The sequence below is a fragment of the Camelus dromedarius genome, chromosome 31, assembly GCF_036321535.1.
Source record: "Camelus dromedarius isolate mCamDro1 chromosome 31, mCamDro1.pat, whole genome shotgun sequence".
Taxonomy (NCBI): Eukaryota; Metazoa; Chordata; class Mammalia; order Artiodactyla; family Camelidae; genus Camelus; species Camelus dromedarius.
The window spans coordinates 3,053,453-3,070,074 of record NC_087466.1 but is presented as its reverse complement, the minus strand read 5'-3'; the positions used below and the strand labels follow the sequence as shown (position 1 = coordinate 3,070,074).

Here is a 16,622-nt window from a genome sequence, read left to right as displayed (position 1 = left end):
GCCCGTCCCTCCTCCTGGGTGCTCCATGGAGACCCTTCCCCTCCCCTGACAACAAGGTCATTGTTCTAGCTCCACTTTACAGACGGAGAGACAGAGGCTGGGAAGAGAGCTGTGCCAGGTGACCTGGCAGTGAACGAAGGCCCTGGACCCAGGCGGACCGCATAGGACTCCCCAGAACCGAGGCACAGCACCAGCATCATGACACCAGAGTAGAGCACCAGGCTTGTTTTCTCCTCCTCCAGCAGGGAGGGGTGTTTCAGATGTTCCAGAAGACTCAGAATTACAAGCCTGGAGTTTAGAGTGTAACTCTCCTCACAGAAGGCTGGACCCACCTACAGTCTCAGGCCAGGCCCAGGGACTGGGAATCAAGGCAGCCCGGCCCTGGGGCTCCCGTGTTGGGGCCCTAGGTCTGGGGAGCAGGGTCGTAGGCAGGGAACTCTGAGGTATTGGCCTTTGAATAGCAGGTGCTGGAGTATTCAGGCTCGGGAGACAGGTCTCAGAATTCAAGCATACGGAGTCTCCGGCCTGGGGAATTAGAACCGTTTTTGGGGAACAGTGCTGGGTGTCAGCTTCTGGAACTCCACGGTTAGAGCTCAAGATCCGGGGCTTCGGTGACAGAGCAGGGCACCAGGCCTAGGGTGCACGGGCATTAAAGGCTCAGGTCTCAGGTGTCCAGGTCCCAGGTGTATGGTGCTAGAGATTTGTGCAGTATGGGGTGCACATTCTTGGGAGTTTGGAAGGCTCGTCTCTGGCCCCAGGGAGGCCCCATGTGTCTCGTGCTGCTGGCCAAGCGTGCTCCCCTCAGGGTTGCGAACCCCAGGTGGCCCTGCAACAGAGACTCGGTCTAGAGCAGGCACAGCGGTTCCACTTGTGCCCCAGGGTGAGCCTAGGAGGGGCACAAAGGTTAGGAGGAGCGGGACCACGGGTCTGGGAGGGTGCAAGGGGTCTCACGTGCTGCTCTTCCTGCGACGTAGGAACACGTAGACGAGTGCAACCAGAGCCACCACCGCCAGGCCGCCAAAGATGATGCTCAGCAGCACCGCATAGCTCCGGTGTCCTGGAGAGGCGGCGGGTGGTGAGGGCAGCCCAAGCATGGGAGCAGGTGGGTGGGGCACTGAGTGGGGTGGGGCTGGCAGGTGGGCGGGGCATCCTCACCTGGCTGGCACATAGGTGTGGGCCTGGACCATGTGCCATCAGCCTGGCAGGTACTGGCCTCTGCACCGGCCAGGCTGTAGCCGTTGTCGCAGCGGAAGTGGACAGTGGAGCCCGCCAGGTAACTCATGCCCTCCTTGCGCCCATTGAGGGGTGGGGCCAGCCTGCCGCAGGACACCACTGGTGCAGGGGTGGGGCACAGATGGCAGGCCTGAGACGCTGGACGCCGCCCTCTGGGCGGGTCGTGTCCCAGCACCAGGTGCCCGCCCCCTTGCCCGGACCCCCCGCTTCCACCCACACCCCACGCTGCTCTCACCTGGCTGCAGACTCTGTGCACGAAGCAAATGCTGCATGTGGGCCACCCGCGAGGCATTGCCTACATTCGTGCTCCCGGTGGCTGCCACGTCGAATCTGCAGAACATGTTATCCCCACACAATTCGGCCACCTCAGCTGCCTGGCTGGGGCCGGAGGTGATCTCCTCTGGGAAGAGGGGTAGGAAAGTGGAGTCGTGCTTGGGCCGGAGCAGGAAGTTGGTGACCAGGAACTCCGAGTCATAGGTGAGCAGAGAGGAGGCGTTCTCCACGGCCCCTGGGGAGACACGCAGTGCCCGGCTTGTGGGTCTGGGGGGCCCCCCAACAACCCCTCCATCCCTTCTAGCCTATGCCTGCTGGTCGCTCACAGTCAGCCCCAAACTGGAACAGCTCTCGGGAACTGGTGCTGGGAGGCAGGACCTGGCCGCTGCGCATGGTGAAGTCATCTGTAGGATCATCATTGAGGGTCCCCAGGAGGCCTCGTGTGTGGGTCAGGAACTTCTCAGGCAGCAGGACTGTCACACTCAGGAACGGACCCTGGACATTGACCTCTAGGCCAGCCCCCGATGACAGCATGACTGATACTCTGTCCCCAGCAGCTGCTGACAGGAACATGCCTGGGCACAGGTGGATTTGGGGTCAGAGTCACCCTTTAGGCAACATGCCGTGACCCCTCAGCCCAGAGGTGGATGGGCATCACCCATGGGCTTCAGGGGCTAGGGAGGGCACCCCAGGGCCCAGCCCACTGTGACACTCCACCTCCCTCGGCCCCATAGGGAGCCCCCATACAAGGGCTGTACGTGGCAGCTGTCTGTCGGCTCTCACACCCTGACACTGGCCTCCCCATCTGTGCCCTGGACTCCACCTCCACTTCATGCCAGGGCCAGTGAGGGTGTGGAGGCCCCAGGTGGGGAGGACAAGGGAGCGAGGGCCCCCACTGTCTTACTCACCCTTTAGGTCCATCCAGCTCTGCTCTGCAAAGCTGAGCACCTCCTGGTTCAGCAGCACCTGCAAGACCCCGTCCCTCCTGGCCAGCCGGACCTCCACCACGTCTGAGTTGCCCTCCTGGACAGCCACAGCGGTCAGCCCAGTGCCTCGGTCCTGAGAGCCTGGGATGGTGGGTGCAGAATGGGGTCCACTCAGCACCAGCCTCCTTTTCCCCAGGGGTGACCCTGAGCCACCTGGAGCCCGGCCTCACCCTCAGGTGTCGTCCTGGTCTGGGCCCGTGCCTGCACCCTCAGGTCAGTCAGCACAGCCTCCAGCAGCACATACTCGCCACGTCCGTTGAATGTGTAGTTGGTGCCATCAAAGGTGACGAAGTGTGGGTCCCCAAAAGCGGAAGCTGGGGAGAGCAGAGGGTCAGGCGGATCTCCCTGGCCCAACCCAGGGCCCCCTCCCTGGCTGGCACCCACCCGGCGGGCACCCACCCAGGCGCGGGGGATGGTAGCTGCGGCAGTCACTGGAGGGCCGCCGCTGCATGTAGCGGGAGCACTCGGGCGCCCAGAGGCAGCAGTGGTAGAAGCTGATGACATCATAGATCCAGTGGGAGAGGCCGGGCACGCGGGGTGGCACGCGGTATGGGGGTGCACCCCAGTCGTGGCCGCGGTCTGGAGTGCTGCCGCCGGTGGAGTCGGCCGTCAGGAGCTGCATGCCTGCCGCGGTGTAGCAGCACTGCTGGCCTGAGCCATATCGGGGGCTGGGGACAAGGACAGGTCAGGGTGCTGTGGGATTCTGCCCCCAGCCCCCAGCCCGCCTCTTCCCTCCGTCTTGGGGCTCACCTGGCTTGCACGGAGCGAACGCAGTGCACAGCCCCGGGGTGGTAGGTACACACGCTGCCGTGCTCGATGTCACAGCCATAGTCCGTCTGAAGAGCAGCTGGTTGGTGTCACCTGCCCTGGCTTTGGGCTCTGCCATCCCCTCCCTGGGATCCAGCCCCTCAGGGGCCCTCAGACCCCAGGCTCCCCTCCCAGGCCCCTACATGCCTCCCCCTGCGCTGCCTTGGGTGGCCTAGCCATGTGCCTGGAGGAGGCAGCTCGCCCCGCGTGCCCCCTCACACACTCCTGGGCCCAGACTGGGGTAGGAGCTCACGTGGAAGCGGCCAGAGTCAGCCCGGGCCTGGGCCAGGGTGCAGGGGCAGTCAGGCAGCTCCTTTAGGAAGTCGGGCAGCTGGTCCTCCTGCTCCTCCCAGGCCAGGCACTGAGTGCGGGCCCAGGCCACAGGGTCCTCCCGGAAGTCATCACCCAGATGCCAGGCCAGCGCGTGCTCATTGCTCCAGAGCGCGTGCACGTCCCTGTGGAGACGCGTGCACGCTAGGGGCCAGCCTCCCTGCCCACGCCCCTGGCTGCCCGTCAGTCATGGGGGGCAGCAGGCAGACGGGCCCTGCCTGTCCTTGGCAGGGCGGCCTTACTTCTCCCCTGCATGGTGTTTGCTGTCGATGATGCGGAGGGCTCCCACTTCCCATCTCTGGTAGTTTCGGGGCGCAGGTTTTGGTGTGAAGGTGAAATAGCCAGAGTTGTGGATGTTTGTGGCCAGGGAGTACAGGTAGGACCACGTTGCTGTCCATTCCTCTGAGTATGGCTTCCCTGGGGACAGAAGGCCTCGTCAGCCCCGGGGCCTGTCCCAGGACCCCCAGGGAAGAGGAGGGGGCAGGCACCAGACTTTGGTGCTCAGAGCAGCCTGGTAGATGGACAGAAGTATGGACAGAGTCTCCATAGGAGGAACGGCCCTGCTGGGTGAGGGGGCCAGGCCCAGCTATCCAGGGGCTCAGAGAGGATGGGGCAGAGCAAGTTTTTTCTATTTCCAGGACAAGCCTTATATCCAAGAGCTGAGATTGTCCATAGCCCCTCCCAGAGCTGATACTCAAACATCCAGGGGTCTGGCCTCCCTATGCTGCTCCCCTCTCCCTGCCCCACACTCCAGCCAGTGCCCCTTCCTCAGCTGCACTTTCCTCTCCCCCATCTCTGTTCACCTGTCTCCTCATAGCCCCACAGCTCAATGGTGATGAAGTTGGCAGGCAGAGCCGAGGTGTTCCAGGTCAGGGTGAGGTTGCCATGGGTGCCGGCGGTGCCGTAGTACTGCCAGCGGGTCTCGTTCACCAGCTGGCTCTTCTCTGACTCCGACACTTTGCTGGGGTGCACTGGGCAGGAGGAGGTGCGGGGTAAGTGAAGGCCTGGGGCCCTTAGAGCGGTAGGGACCTCCCACAGACAATGCACAGCAGTCCCACTGGAGCAAGGGTCTCCCCTAGACCCTGATGGCAGGAAAAGACAGGGGTCGTGGGGTCCTGCGCTCTGGTCCTGGTCCTGCGCTCTGTCCCCACTCCCTCCGTGCTGGAACTCCTGTGTGGATGCCAGCAGGTGGGGAGGGAAAGGATCTTGGGGAACCCACACCCCTGTCATCGGGCGGGCCTCCAGAGGGACTGGTACAGCCAGATTTGGCCAGGTGTGCATAGATTAGTGCCGGGGAAAGTCCCTGTGGGACCCGGGAGGTTGTGGCCAGGTGCCCCCAACACGCCGGGGCTCACCAGCCAGCCAGGTGCCTGAGCGCAGGAAGGAGCGGCCGTTGTCCATGGAGAGCGTGAAGGGGATGCGGCCAGTCTCGTAGAGCAAGGGTGACACGCAGTGCACTCGGCCCGCGGAGTCCACTAAGCCTCGGGTCTGGACGCTCTCCTTAAAACTGAGAGGGGCGGAGGAGGAAGGAGAGGCTGGGCCAGCGTGGGCTGACTCTCTGTCAGGCTCCCAGCCTCCTCCCTGGGGAACCCAGCCAGCCAGCTGTCCCTGTCCTCCCTCCCGGCAGCCCCACCCAGCCAGCCAGCCAGCCGGTCTGGGCCCAAGCAGGGCCCAAGCAGGCGTGGAGCCCTGGTGGCCTGGCCCTTGTGCCTCCCACCTGCAGATCACGCCGTCACTGGGGCTGGACCAGTTGAGATGCTGCACCACCAAATCCTTGCCGCCCATCATGGAGCCCGAATAGGGCAAGACCTCCAGGCAGAAGTCCCGTATGTCCAAGCAGCAGCTGCCCAGCCCAAAGCAGGTCGGGTGGCAGGAGCATGGCCCGCTCCGGTCCCCACATCTGTGGGAGCAGCTCCCCAGGGCACCTGGAGGAGAGGGTCCTGAGTGCCCAGCCTGGCCACCTTGTGTGCAGGGCCCGCATCTACCTGCCTGGGGCTCGTTAGAAGCACCCCCAGGAGGATGCTGACCTGAGATGCACTGCCCACTATGTGGACAGAGTGGAAACCTTCAGGCCCCCCCGGACAGGATAATTCTTATCCAGTTGGTCTGAAAGATGGAAATGCCTCCAGACATAAAAATTTTGGGGAAGAGCCCCTGGGTCGGGCTGGTAATGGCCCCAAAGGGAGCCCACTCCACCCTCTGGGGAGAAGATGAGGGGAGCCCCCCTCCTCTCGGGGGAGAGGAGGGGTAGTTCCAGCAGAGGGCCCAGCAGGGCCAGGATAGGGTTGAGGGTAGTTTGGTCGGGGGCTGCAGGGACCTGTCCCTCTGGAGCCGGTGTGGTGGGGAGGAGTGGAGTGTGGAGACGGGTGGGGTGCAGGCACACGTCCCATTTGGCCCTTCCCTGTGCCCCCTCCCCACAGGAGCCAGTCAAGGGCCAGGCCTGGGCCTGAGCCACCACTACAGCCCTACTTCACCAGCGCAGGGCCTGGCACTCAAGAGCTTCAATAAATATTTATTGACCGAGGATGTGATGGCTCAGCGGGGTTGGGGAGGAGGCCGAGTGAGCCGGTAAGTGACCTAGGTGGCAGGAGGGTGGGGGCGAGTCCCCAGGACGAGAGACAGGCCAGATAGGTGCTGCGGAGCTGGGGAAAACCAGTCCAGCCCAACCCGGGGCCAGGGTCCCAGCTCTGGAGTTCGGGCCTTCCCCTAGACTTTCTTGGGTTCAGCTCACCCTGAGGACCCACAATCTTGCTTTTGGCCAGGCTGGGGGCCCTCTGGGGCTAGGGGCTCCTCCATGTGCGAACACACCCTCCCTCCATCAGGGCCTGGGGTGCAGGCCAAGGGATCTCAGCTCCCCACCTCCCTCCCTGGCAGCCACCGCCTCCTGGCTTCTAGCCAGTTTAGGGTAGGCTCGGCACAGACCACCCCCCCAATCCCTGCCAGCAGCCCCTGGGCTCCCCAGAATTTTTTCTTCCCACTCCCAGTACAGTCGCAGATGGTCCGACAGATGGGGCTGAGCCCAGGGAGGTTCTGCCTGGAGTCTGGCTACAGCAGGCAGACGGACAGACAGATGGGGAAACAGAAGGGTTGGGGGGAGCGTACCTGCTGTAGGCTGGGGGCCTGGGCCAGTGGCTGTCGCCAGCAGCAGCAGGGCCCAGGGCAGGAGGGATCGCTTCATGGTGCAAGCGGCCTGTGTCTGCAGCGCAGCAGTGGCTGGGAGGTGGTGGCGCTCACTTGCCAGGGCCTGGCCCCGCCCCACACTGCTGCCCTGCCCTGCCCCGCCCCGCCCCGCCCCACCCGACCCGGTCCCCTCTCAAAGTCCACAGGTGCCCAGTGGGCCAGCGGGGCCCAACCTGCGCTGTTAGCACATTCCTGGCCCGAGGCACAGGGGAGGGGGCCCGAGTGAGCACGCGTCCCAGAGCCGGACGTCCGGAGGCTGCAGCTCAGACCCTGGATCCCAGCCCCAGGCCAGACCAGGGCTCCTGCAGGGTAAGGGATGCTGCAGTGGGGGAGCAAGGCCGGGTTGTCCTTGAAATCCCAGGTTTCAGCCTCGCACCCCAGATTCCCCGTAGGGAGCAGGAGCTCCCTATTCCTCTCCCCAGCCTGGTGCAACTTCGCGCTGGGGCCCTGCCCCAGGCCGGCTGTGCGGGTGCAGGCGGAGGGCTCCCTCTCGGGAAGGATGGGAGCTGTCTGACAGACTCCTCCTTGGAAGGAGGAGGGGAAGTGGGGACGGAAGAGCCCAGCCCTGGGAAAGTTAACCCTGGCTGTAGGAGCCGAGACCAGAACCCTGGTTTCCCCATGGCCTGGCTCTGCTGGGCCCCTGCAAGGGCTCAAATAGGCAACAGGGTCCCCCTTCCATGGGCTCCAGAGCCACCTGGCGAGCAAAGAAAGGAGCTGCCCAGCCCCACCCACCCCTGCCCTTTCACACCCAAGAGTTTGCATAATCTCCTTTGTTCACCTCTCTCCTAGTGGTGCAGGTGAGGAAACTGAGGCCTAGACTGGGGGCGGGGTCTTCACCAGGAGAGGTGGCTGCCGGGAGCCTCCTCGGCCTGGGTGGGTGGGGAGGACCCAGGCCTGGGACTCACTTGGGCCCCGCCACCTGGGCTAGGGGACTGGACAGGCGGAGGTCTCTCCCCAGTGGCAGTTTCTCAGGGCGTCTGAAGGAGACACAGTCCTGGGCCCCTCAGGGAACTGAAGCTAGCAGGGGCGTGAGCTTAAGCCTGCAGGCCGGCCTTGGGGGCTGCATTCCTGTCACCACCCCTCTCCGCGGGTGGGCGAGCCTGCAGCTCCTCCTGTGAGCAGGGCTCCTACTGTGGGTAAGCCAGTCGGTGGGGGGGGGGGGGTTAGGAATCACAGGTCCCAACTGGGTCTTGGTGCACTTGGAGCACCTCTATGGGCAGGTGCCCTGGGTTGGGCCCTGGGGTCCTAAGCAGGGGAGCAGCCCGGATTCTGGCCTGGGGGCTGGTACTGGGGCTCACCCCAGCCCAAGCCCAGGCCCCCTACAGCTTAGGGAGGGAGGGTGGTAGGAAGGCTCCCAGGGCAGGCTTGAGGTGCCTTGAGCCCCAGAGCCAGCAGGGGCCCTGGGGATAGCTGGGTTGCCCCCAGAAAGGGCCCCGAGGAAGGAAGGTGGCTGCCTCCTCTTCCCAGCCTGTGCTCTGGCTGCGTGCATTAGGAGACAAGCCAGGAGAAGCAGGAGTGCAGCGTGGGGACCCAGGGAGGAGGAGTTGGCTGAGTAACTGCTGGGCCCCTCAGTCCCTGTGGCCTTGAGAAAGGCCGGAATCAGGGCCGGTTCAGTGCCTCTGGGTTCCCACGGTGGCTCTGCCAGGCCTGTGCTGGGGACCCTGGCTGGGCCTAGCCTCTTAGACCTTTCTTCCTGGGCAGGGGCGCAGAGAAGGAAGGAGGGTCTCTGTCCCCATCCTGGACAGAATGCCTTTCAGGGGAGGCACCAGGCACTAAGGTGCCTGGCTGTGGAGAAGGGCAGGTGGGCCCCGAAGCCTGTGCTTCCCCAGACAGATGGGCTTGGAGCCGGGACAGCAGGACCTGCATGGCTTTGCTGTTGCCTCAAAATTCTTTTTGAACAAGGGGCTCCATGTCTGTGTCCTGCACTGAGTCCCCCGAAGCAGGCAGCTGGTCCTGTGAGAGGGCACGTGGTGGGAGGTCAGCACCCACCAAAGGTCCCCATTACACTGGGGTGTGCAGGCCAGCCGTCCAGCACAGCCAGGCCCCTCCCTCACCCCTCTGCCCTGTCCAGGCCTGTCTCTGGTCTCACCTGGAAGGGTCTGCCCTGGGTCACTCCCCACCTGCTTCCCGGCCTGCCAGCCAGCTGGGCCCTAACCTGGCCTGGGGAGGAGGGCCCAGAATCCCCGGACAGCGATCTTGATCGCCCAGGGGAACAAAGAAGACAAAACAAGTGTTCCATCTTTATTAGAAAAGCAACCAAAAAAAGGACTCTCTGCCACAGGGCCACCTCTGGACGGACCCAGGCAGAGCCCGTCCCACCGAGCCTGGACACGGCCACCTGGGCTGGGGGCGGGCACGTTTACAAAGTCAACACTTCATAAAAAAGGATGGGGGCCTGCTGAGCTCACAGGACCCGCCACCTTTGCATGGCCTGTGGCCCTGTGGTGGGGACGCCCTGCCGTATGGGCAGAGGGTCCCCTGGCAGGTGGGAGCTGGGTGAGTTGCATGGGGAGTGGCCCCTCAGATGTCCATGTAGTCGTCGTCCTCATCCGTCTCGCTCTCCAGCGAGGACTCCTGGCTCGATGTCTCCAGGACCTCCAGCGCCGGCTGGCACAGGCTCTCCTTCCTCACATTGGCAGCCGACTGGGCAGACAGGATGGCTGACTGCACAGACCGGGCAAGGCACTGGTCAGGGGCAGCCCAGGCCTGGCCCCCGCCCCCGCCCCTACCCAGGAGCCCAGTCACCTTCAGCTTCTGCTTGGTCTCCTCCGAGATGCTGCCTTTGGGTGAGAGCAGCGTCGGGGTGGGTGGCGTGACGGTGATCTCAGGGGGGAACTTGGTGGAGGCCGAGGGGATGACCAGCTTTGGCATGTTGGGCAGGAGGCGTGACTTGGCCCGGCCGGGCTCCGCCTTGACCGGGTGGCCCTCGGGTGGCTGGGCACTCCCACCGCTGGGCACTTTGGAGCTGGCGCCTACAGGGTGGACCAAGGGGGCTGAGCCGGGTTGCAGCCCATCCCCTGCTGGGGCCTCAGTTCTCCCCAGACAACAGAGGCACCAAGACGCCTCCTCTCGTCGCATCAAACTGCAGTGCCCTCTCCCGGCGTCTTTGGCTCTGCTGGCCGTGGGCTCCTAGGCCTCCTGCTGTCTCTCTGCCTCCACGACTGCCCGGCTCTGGCTCTGGGCTGTGGGGACGCCCCCCGGCGCCCGGTGTCCTCTGGGAGCCCAGCACACCGGCGAGCCCTGAGCTCCCAGGCCTTGTGCTAGCGTTAGTTCTTACAGCCCGAGACCACCCTAGGATGCATGTCCTGTGGTTGTCCTTCTCAACAGGGAAGATGCTGGGACCCAGAGCCAACACTCGGCCAGCATCCACCCTCCCCTCCAGCTCCAGGCTGAGCCGGAGCCAGGAAGCAGTGGTGCCGGGGATGGCGGCCTCCGGGGAGCAGCAGGAGCTGGGACCCTGGCTGGTGTCCACATTCCTCTGCAGCTCCATGGCTTTAAAAGGAGCAGGGCTTACTCAGAGCCCATGCCGGGCCCCCTGGAGCTGGCACCAGGCCCTGTTGTCCTGAGTGGGGTCTGCGAGAGGCCCTGGCCCTGAGGAGTCCCTGAGGGGCGTGGTTGGATGGGGCGGCTGGTGGGAACAGGCTGGGACTAGGACGGGACACCCATCTGGCTCAGCTCAACCCGCACCTCTGCCTGCTCCTGACTCCTCCCCCCACACCTGCCCCTCCCCCAGCCCCATTGGGGCATGGCCCCCCCTCCCCCTTGGCCACGCAGCCTTGGCCTGGGCTCAGCTCCCTAGCTGTTACCCTCTGTGAATCCGAGGGTGGAACGGGGTGGGGGGTTCTCAGAGCCATTGCCTCCCCCACGAAGCTCTCCAGCCCAGCCTCCCCTGCCTGGCCTGCCTAGCTCACCCCTGGGCCCCCCTCAAGCCCTTCTGCTGGGAAGCCCACCCTGGGGACAGTGCTGGGCTGCTCCCGCCTGGCCTTACCTTGGCTGCAGGTGGGCTCAGCGCCTGTCTGGGGGGTGGCCTCTGCTGGCCAGCAGTGCGGCTCTGCCGGGGGTGCCTCAGGGGCCGTCTTCCCCTGCTCGCTGCACCGTGGCTCCTGGGGTGGGAGGCCTGTGCCCTCTGCCCCTCCTGCCAGCTCTTCTCCTCCTGTGGGGACATGGAGGGGCTGTAGGCGACGGGCTTCCCCAGCCCTGGGACAGGGGTCCACCTCCACCTGTGCCCCTGGACCAGCATGGGCTCCTTTGGAATAATCGCCCGGGCGGGGCCAGGCTGGTACTGGTAGGAACTGCTCACCCGCTATGGACATGCTGTGAACCTGACACAGTGGGGGCCCCACCCCAGCTCACAGGTACCATTGGAGCCAAACAAGCCAGCTAAATACAGAACAGATGGAGTGGTGGAAGCATGGCCAGGCCACAGCTTCTCGGTGTGAGGCAGGGGTCGGCGTCAGCCTCAGGGGTGCCGGGCAGGCAGCTGGCACCGGCATGCTCGCCCTGTTCCCCTCTGCCCTGGCCGTGTCTGTTCCCCAAGCAGCTGTCCTCTGCCTTCTCATTCGGCCATCACCCCAACACCCTTCCACTCCCCCTTTGCCAGAAGCAGGTGATGCCAGCCCTCGCTGGCCAGGCAGGGGACAGAGGCCTCCTGCAGGTTGGCTCCAATGCCTGCCCCACTGCCTCCCTTCCTTGGGTCTGATCTGACCCTCCAGTGCTGCCGCCTCCAGCCTTCACGCTCTGCGTGGACACCGAGAGACACACTGATGGCTGAGAGGAAGACACAGCCAGGGTCTCCATGGGGCTCCAGCTCTCTGGCCTCAGGGGCTACTCCTGGAACAAACGTCTGCAGGACCTGACCCAAAGGGATGCGACTGTCTCACAGCGTGGCTGTGATGGGCTGGGCAGGGGTCCTGCACTTCCCCGACCCTCAGACACATGAGGGAAAAACACCAGTGCTCGAGAGGCAGGGGCAGAGCCACTTTGGGCTCGGTTCAGGGAGAGCAGCACTGGGCACTGCTCTTGGGCCACGGCCAGCTGGGCACTCCCGACAGGAGGGACTGTCCCCTTGTTCAGGTGGGTCAGGAAATGACACAGCCAGGCCCGCACGGCTGACAGCAGCAGCCCCATCAGTGGCCCTCCACGTGGATGACCACCAGAAGGACCGGCAGGCCTGGCCTTCAGGGATGGGCCAGGGTGCATGGGCAGGTGGGCACCCACCCGGGCCAGGGCGGGTCCATGGAGCAGGAGGGAGACGGAGCAGGGGTGGGAAGGGTGTCCTGAAACGGAGAGCAGGACAGCCCCTTGCCCACTCCCCTCTCACCCACTGGTCTTTAAGGCGCTGCCTCAGTGCCCCCTCCCAGGAAAGCCACAGGCATGTCTGCCCTCCCTGGGCTGCCCGCTGCCCCTGTCTGTGGGCTGCCGTTCTCAGTAGCACCTTGGTTTGGAAGGAACTGGGGCTCCCTCCTGCCAACAGAGCCCCCGGTCCTTCCTTCACAAGCCCAGGGGCCTGCCCTACCACACTCCAGCGGGCACCCAGGGACCACTCACAAGCCTGTGGGGCTGGGACCCCTCCTCTCTCCCAAATCCATGTGGGAGGAGAGACACAGCCAGGTGGGTGCTGTTGGGGGCGGGGAGATGACAGCTTATCAGGGATCGCCAGGCTGGAGGGCGCCCCTGCCTCCCCGGCCCACACTGTCCATGTGAGGAGCAAGGCTTGCTGCCGGCTAGTGGCCAAGGCCAGGGCCCTGCTCGGGGACTCACCTGGGCCCGGAGAGGCCGTGCTGGGGGTGGCCTCAGGCCTGTGTGGCCGTAGGGGCCCTGGGTCCTTGGACGGGTCTGTGGTGGAGGCTGATGTCGAGGGAGGACCAGTGATGACAGCCGAGGCAGGAGCCGGCGCAGGATGAGGCTTGGTGTGGGTGTCACTGGGCCGCTGGAGAGTGTCGGCTGGCGCAAGGTCAGAGGCTGTGGGGGTCACGGCTGCAGGGAAGAAGTTTTCTCGGCTGTCCTTGGGGTGCTTTGGGGTGGTGGGTGTGTCCCCTGCAGCCTGTGAGAATGAAGGAGTGGTAAGGAAGGCCAGCTGGGCAGTCCTGAGTCCACACCACCCCCAGGACACCTGTGTGGGCCCCTGGTGCTACCAAGGAGGCCCACAGGCAGACCTTCAGGATTCTGGGGACACTGGGACACTGCTGGGGGCCCAGCATCCCTCCCGAGGAGGACGTCCAGGCCATGCTGGTGGGGACTTGGTAGAGGGGCTGCTGGCGGGCCAGGACCTCCAGCTGGCCTCACCCTCCCACTCCCGGTGCCAGCCTGGGAGGAATGTGTCAGCCATGACCCAGGGCACAGGGTGGTGGCACCCAACATGAGAACTGAAGAACAGGAGGTCAGTCATGGAGGGCGACTTCCCAAGGGCCACTAGTGGAGCTGGCCTGACACTGTCAGAGTCAGCTCCTGGGCTCAGACTGCAGCCCCAAAGCCATAGTGCCCTTCACCGCCCCCTGCATGGCCCTTTGCCTGCAGCCTGGCCATGGCCGCCCTGCAACACCCCGCCACAGCTCTGTTCTCAGGAGAGCCGGGCCCTTTGGGGCCTCCCCATCTTCGTCCACACAGTTCCCTCTGCCACCAGGCCCCTTCTACTCTGCACCCAAACTTCACCCTCCCGGCCACATGTGACGGCCATGCCTCCCTGAAGGCTGCTGCACGGTGGGGCTGGGGACCCCAGGCAGCCTCTTGCAGCAGAGCTGAGGGGCTACCCTATACACAAGCCACCCTCCCTGCTTGCAGGCCCCTGGCTCTGGGCCCACCGTACTATCTGAGCTGGCCCACACCAGGGTGGACACGTCTCTCCAGGGATTCCGGTCCTCAGTGAGGGGTCTGCCCACCTTTGTGGCACAGGGCCCACTTGGTGATGACTGAACCCCTGGGCGTCCTCAGACCCAGAGCCTGGGCGGGGAAGCAGCTTTATGCCCCGCTCCACTGAGAGAAAACCCATCTGAACACTGAGGGCAGCTGCCAGCCAGCTGCTGGGGGACAGGGCACATAGCTCCCTGCTGCAGCTGGATGCCTACTTCCCTGAGCCCCTGCCTCTGGACTCCCTTGTGACACATTCCCCCAGGGGGCCGGAGGGAGGGCAAGGGGTGGGAAGGCCAGGCCTGCTGCTGGGGAGGGGTGGTCAGGCCATGCTGGGGACAAAGAAGCCACACCTATTCAGATGGCAAGTACCCACCCTTTGACCACCCCCCCACCCCTCATCCCTCACCCCCACCCTGCAACCTGGCCAGAAATCACTCCCACCCCCTGATGGCTCTTGGACCCCTGCGGCTCACCTGACCCGGTCCTGCCCCAGCCCATCCCCTCCACCCGACAGCAGGGAGTCTTTCCAAAACACAATGAGGGATCAGTGCCCTGCTCCCTCTAGAACAAACACCAGGACCCCCGCCCATCCTGCTCCTAATCAGCCTGCATACCCAGCTCCAACACCATCTGGACACTGAGGGCAGTGTCCGTCTTTCCAGATGAGGTCAACTGGGTAGGGACCATCCTGCTTATAGAGAAGGTACTGGGGTGAGGGGACCCCTCAAGCCACATACACACTCAGAGCTGGGGTCTGGGCTCCCCACTTAGGCTGGCGGTCAGGGGCTCCTTCCAGCCCGCGGCTCAGCTGCATCCTGCCCACCTCCCCTGGGCCCTGTGACCACAGGCACAGTCCCAGCCTGCAGCCCGGGGTCTTGGTGTGGGGCAGGCTGAGTCAGGCTTACCTGTCTCTGGGCGGCGGCCCCGAGGTGGACCTGACAAAACTTCACGGCCTGCTCCAGCGCAGCCTCCTCATCCACCTAAGCAAGGAGGTGCCCAGGTCAGAAGACAGGGCTACAGTGGCCAGCCTCTCCCCAGCCCCTGGGGTTTGAGGACAGCTCCTAGGAAAAGCCCACCCACTGCTGCCCCCCAGGACCCCAGTGCTGTCTCCCAGGCCCAGCCCCAGCTGGCCATGCCAAGTTCACGTCTGTGGCTGTTATTTCATCCTCAGAGGCTGAGGGTGGCGGGATCTGAGCCAAATCGGCCCTTCAGGCAGGCAGGTATTCAGGGCTTTATTGGAATCTGGGTGGTAGGCAGGTCTGATCTGGCCCAAAGACTGAGAGCCTGAGGTACAGAGAGCTGAGAACGCCAGGGAGGCCTGGAGACCTCTGGATGAGCAGCAGGTGGGAGGAGAGGGGGGAAGGAGCTGGAGGTGCTGGGAGGGCCTGCCCTCAACAGGCTCCACTCTGCCCCACCCCGCCCTCACCAGCAGGGAAGGCAGGGCTCCACTTTTTTCTAGTTTACTACTGGTGAGGCGGTGATAAAACAGGCATTCTCAAAACTGATAGTGAAGATTGCCACACTTTGAGAAACAAGCAGTTTCATTTCCTTTAAGAGTGAATACAGACTTTTAAAGGTCACTTTTCTTGTTCTTTTGTGAAGGAAAAGCCGGGCTGGTCTAACAAGATAACTCACAAGTCTAGGAATGTGAAGGAGAGGCTGGGCTGGGCTAATAAGATAACTCACAAATCTAAGTATCGGAATACTGATCTGAGTTCTGACAGACTAATTTGTAAATCTAGGTTAATTAGTGTTGGTTTGCTGTTCATGTTTTTTTTTGCTTGCCAGCTGGATTTTCAAAGAGACATATCTGGCTTTGGAATGTTGGTTTGCTGTCGCCCTGCCTCCACTTTTGTGATAAGGATGCTGCTAAAGCTGTTCCATGCCTATTGGCCGAATACCCCGAGCTTGTACTTTACCCTATAAAACCTCATGCGCACGTTTTGTATATGTTTTCCTAGCTTTCTGAGGTATAGTTGACAAAACTGTAATGTATTGAAACCTACCCCATGGAAAGGCTCAGGGCAGGGCGTGAAAGGCCCTTTCAGAGCTGGGGGGGCCGGCCCAGCAGCGACCACGCCCAGGATGAGGGCAGCCCAGGACCAGGGCAGCAGGCCACCCACCTGCCTGATGAGCATGTAGGTCTCGGCCATGATCCTCTCGATGCGGCCCAGGTCATAGGCCACACCCTTCTGGCCCTGCTGCCACACGCGGTAGGCGTCCAGCAGGAGCATCTTGCCGGACTCTGTGTCCTCCAGGAGCTTCCTCTTGCGGCTGGGCCGGGGGGCTGCCTCCTCAGGCTGGCTGCTCGCCCTGGGTCCAGGGGCAGTGGTGGGGGAGGCGGCAGTGGCTGGAGGGGCCAGGGTGGGCGGGCCAGGCTGCTGGCGGGCGCTGATGCTCAGCTCCTCCAGGGACAGCTCAGTGGGCCGGCTCTCGGGGCCCCGATCCCTCGGGGTGCGGCCTGGCTGCAGGGGTGGCGCCTGCTCCAAATCCAGGCAGTGGGTGGCGGCCTCCCCCGTGTCCATGGGCTCGGCGGGCCCTGCCCGAGGACTCTCCTTGTCCCTCCGCTCCCCGCCCTGGTCGGCACCGTCTCCTACATCCACAGTTGCAGGCCGGTGGTTGAGGGGACCCTCTTTGCCCCCTGACTCGGCCCCAGGCCCTGAGCCATCAGCCAGAGGGGGCTTCTTGGGGTGGGGGAGGCCATCCTGGCCATCCTCAGGGCTGGCCTTGTGGGGGACGTCGGTGGTCATCTTGGTCCCAGGGAGGCCACAGGCCTTGGGCCCTGGGCGTTCTGACCCCTGTGAGGAAACCGATGGAAGACTCGGTGTCTCTGGGCACCAGGTGTGCCCAACCCAGGCCTCTCCCGCTAAGGTCACTCTGGCCTTTCTCATCTGCCAGCTGGCCAGGGCTGGGTCCAGAGAGCTGCCTAGGAAGGCCCTCCCTGCTCTAGGCCTTGGCCTCAAG

At 64.1% G+C, this 16,622-nt stretch overlaps 2 protein-coding genes across 6 annotated transcripts in view; both read right to left on the bottom strand.

Annotated features, from left to right (window-relative positions):
- Nucleotides 1-210: 210 nt before the first annotated feature.
- SUSD2 (sushi domain containing 2) lies at nucleotides 211-6,900 on the bottom strand. Its single transcript, XM_031442312.2, has 15 exons — nucleotides 6,732-6,900; nucleotides 5,347-5,554; nucleotides 4,985-5,136; nucleotides 4,433-4,600; nucleotides 3,872-4,046; nucleotides 3,553-3,754; nucleotides 3,243-3,328; nucleotides 2,892-3,160; nucleotides 2,663-2,806; nucleotides 2,415-2,573; nucleotides 1,833-2,081; nucleotides 1,469-1,741; nucleotides 1,156-1,332; nucleotides 952-1,057; nucleotides 211-826 (listed from the first exon to the last, which is right to left on the bottom strand). The coding sequence occupies exons 1-15, from the start codon at nucleotides 6,805-6,807 to the stop codon at nucleotides 802-804; spliced, it is 2,469 nt and encodes an 822-aa protein (XP_031298172.1). The 5' UTR covers nucleotides 6,808-6,900; the 3' UTR covers nucleotides 211-801.
- Nucleotides 6,901-9,037: 2,137 nt separating this feature from the next.
- Nucleotides 9,038-16,622, bottom strand: part of CABIN1 (calcineurin binding protein 1) — a 92,797-nt gene continuing 85,212 nt past the window's right edge. For all 5 annotated transcript variants that reach the window (XM_064481028.1, XM_064481031.1, XM_064481029.1 and 2 more), the window contains 6 exons: nucleotides 15,782-16,456; nucleotides 14,564-14,638; nucleotides 12,570-12,852; nucleotides 10,798-10,962; nucleotides 9,555-9,781; nucleotides 9,038-9,473 (listed from right to left, as the gene is read on the bottom strand). In XM_064481028.1, coding sequence (XP_064337098.1) covers nucleotides 9,330-9,473; nucleotides 9,555-9,781; nucleotides 10,798-10,962; nucleotides 12,570-12,852; nucleotides 14,564-14,638; nucleotides 15,782-16,456 — 1,569 coding nt within the window. In that variant the 3' untranslated portion in view covers nucleotides 9,038-9,329. The remainder of the gene's footprint in view (nucleotides 9,474-9,554; nucleotides 9,782-10,797; nucleotides 10,963-12,569; nucleotides 12,853-14,563; nucleotides 14,639-15,781; nucleotides 16,457-16,622) is intronic.

What these genes read in the sequence shown, in the direction of transcription:
- SUSD2 (XM_031442312.2), bottom strand. Translation starts at nt 6,807, where the DNA reads ATGAAGCGATCCCTCCTGCCCTGGGCCCTGCTGCTGCTGGCGACAGCC. An exon ending in GTTCGCTCCGTGCAAGCCAG is followed by an intron (nt 3,161 to 3,242) that starts GTGAGCCCCAAG and finishes CCTTGTCCCCAG; the next exon opens with CCCCCGATATGGCTCAGGCC. An exon ending in TGCACAGAGTCTGCAGCCAG is followed by an intron (nt 1,333 to 1,468) that starts GTGAGAGCAGCG and finishes CCCCTGCACCAG; the next exon opens with TGGTGTCCTGCGGCAGGCTG.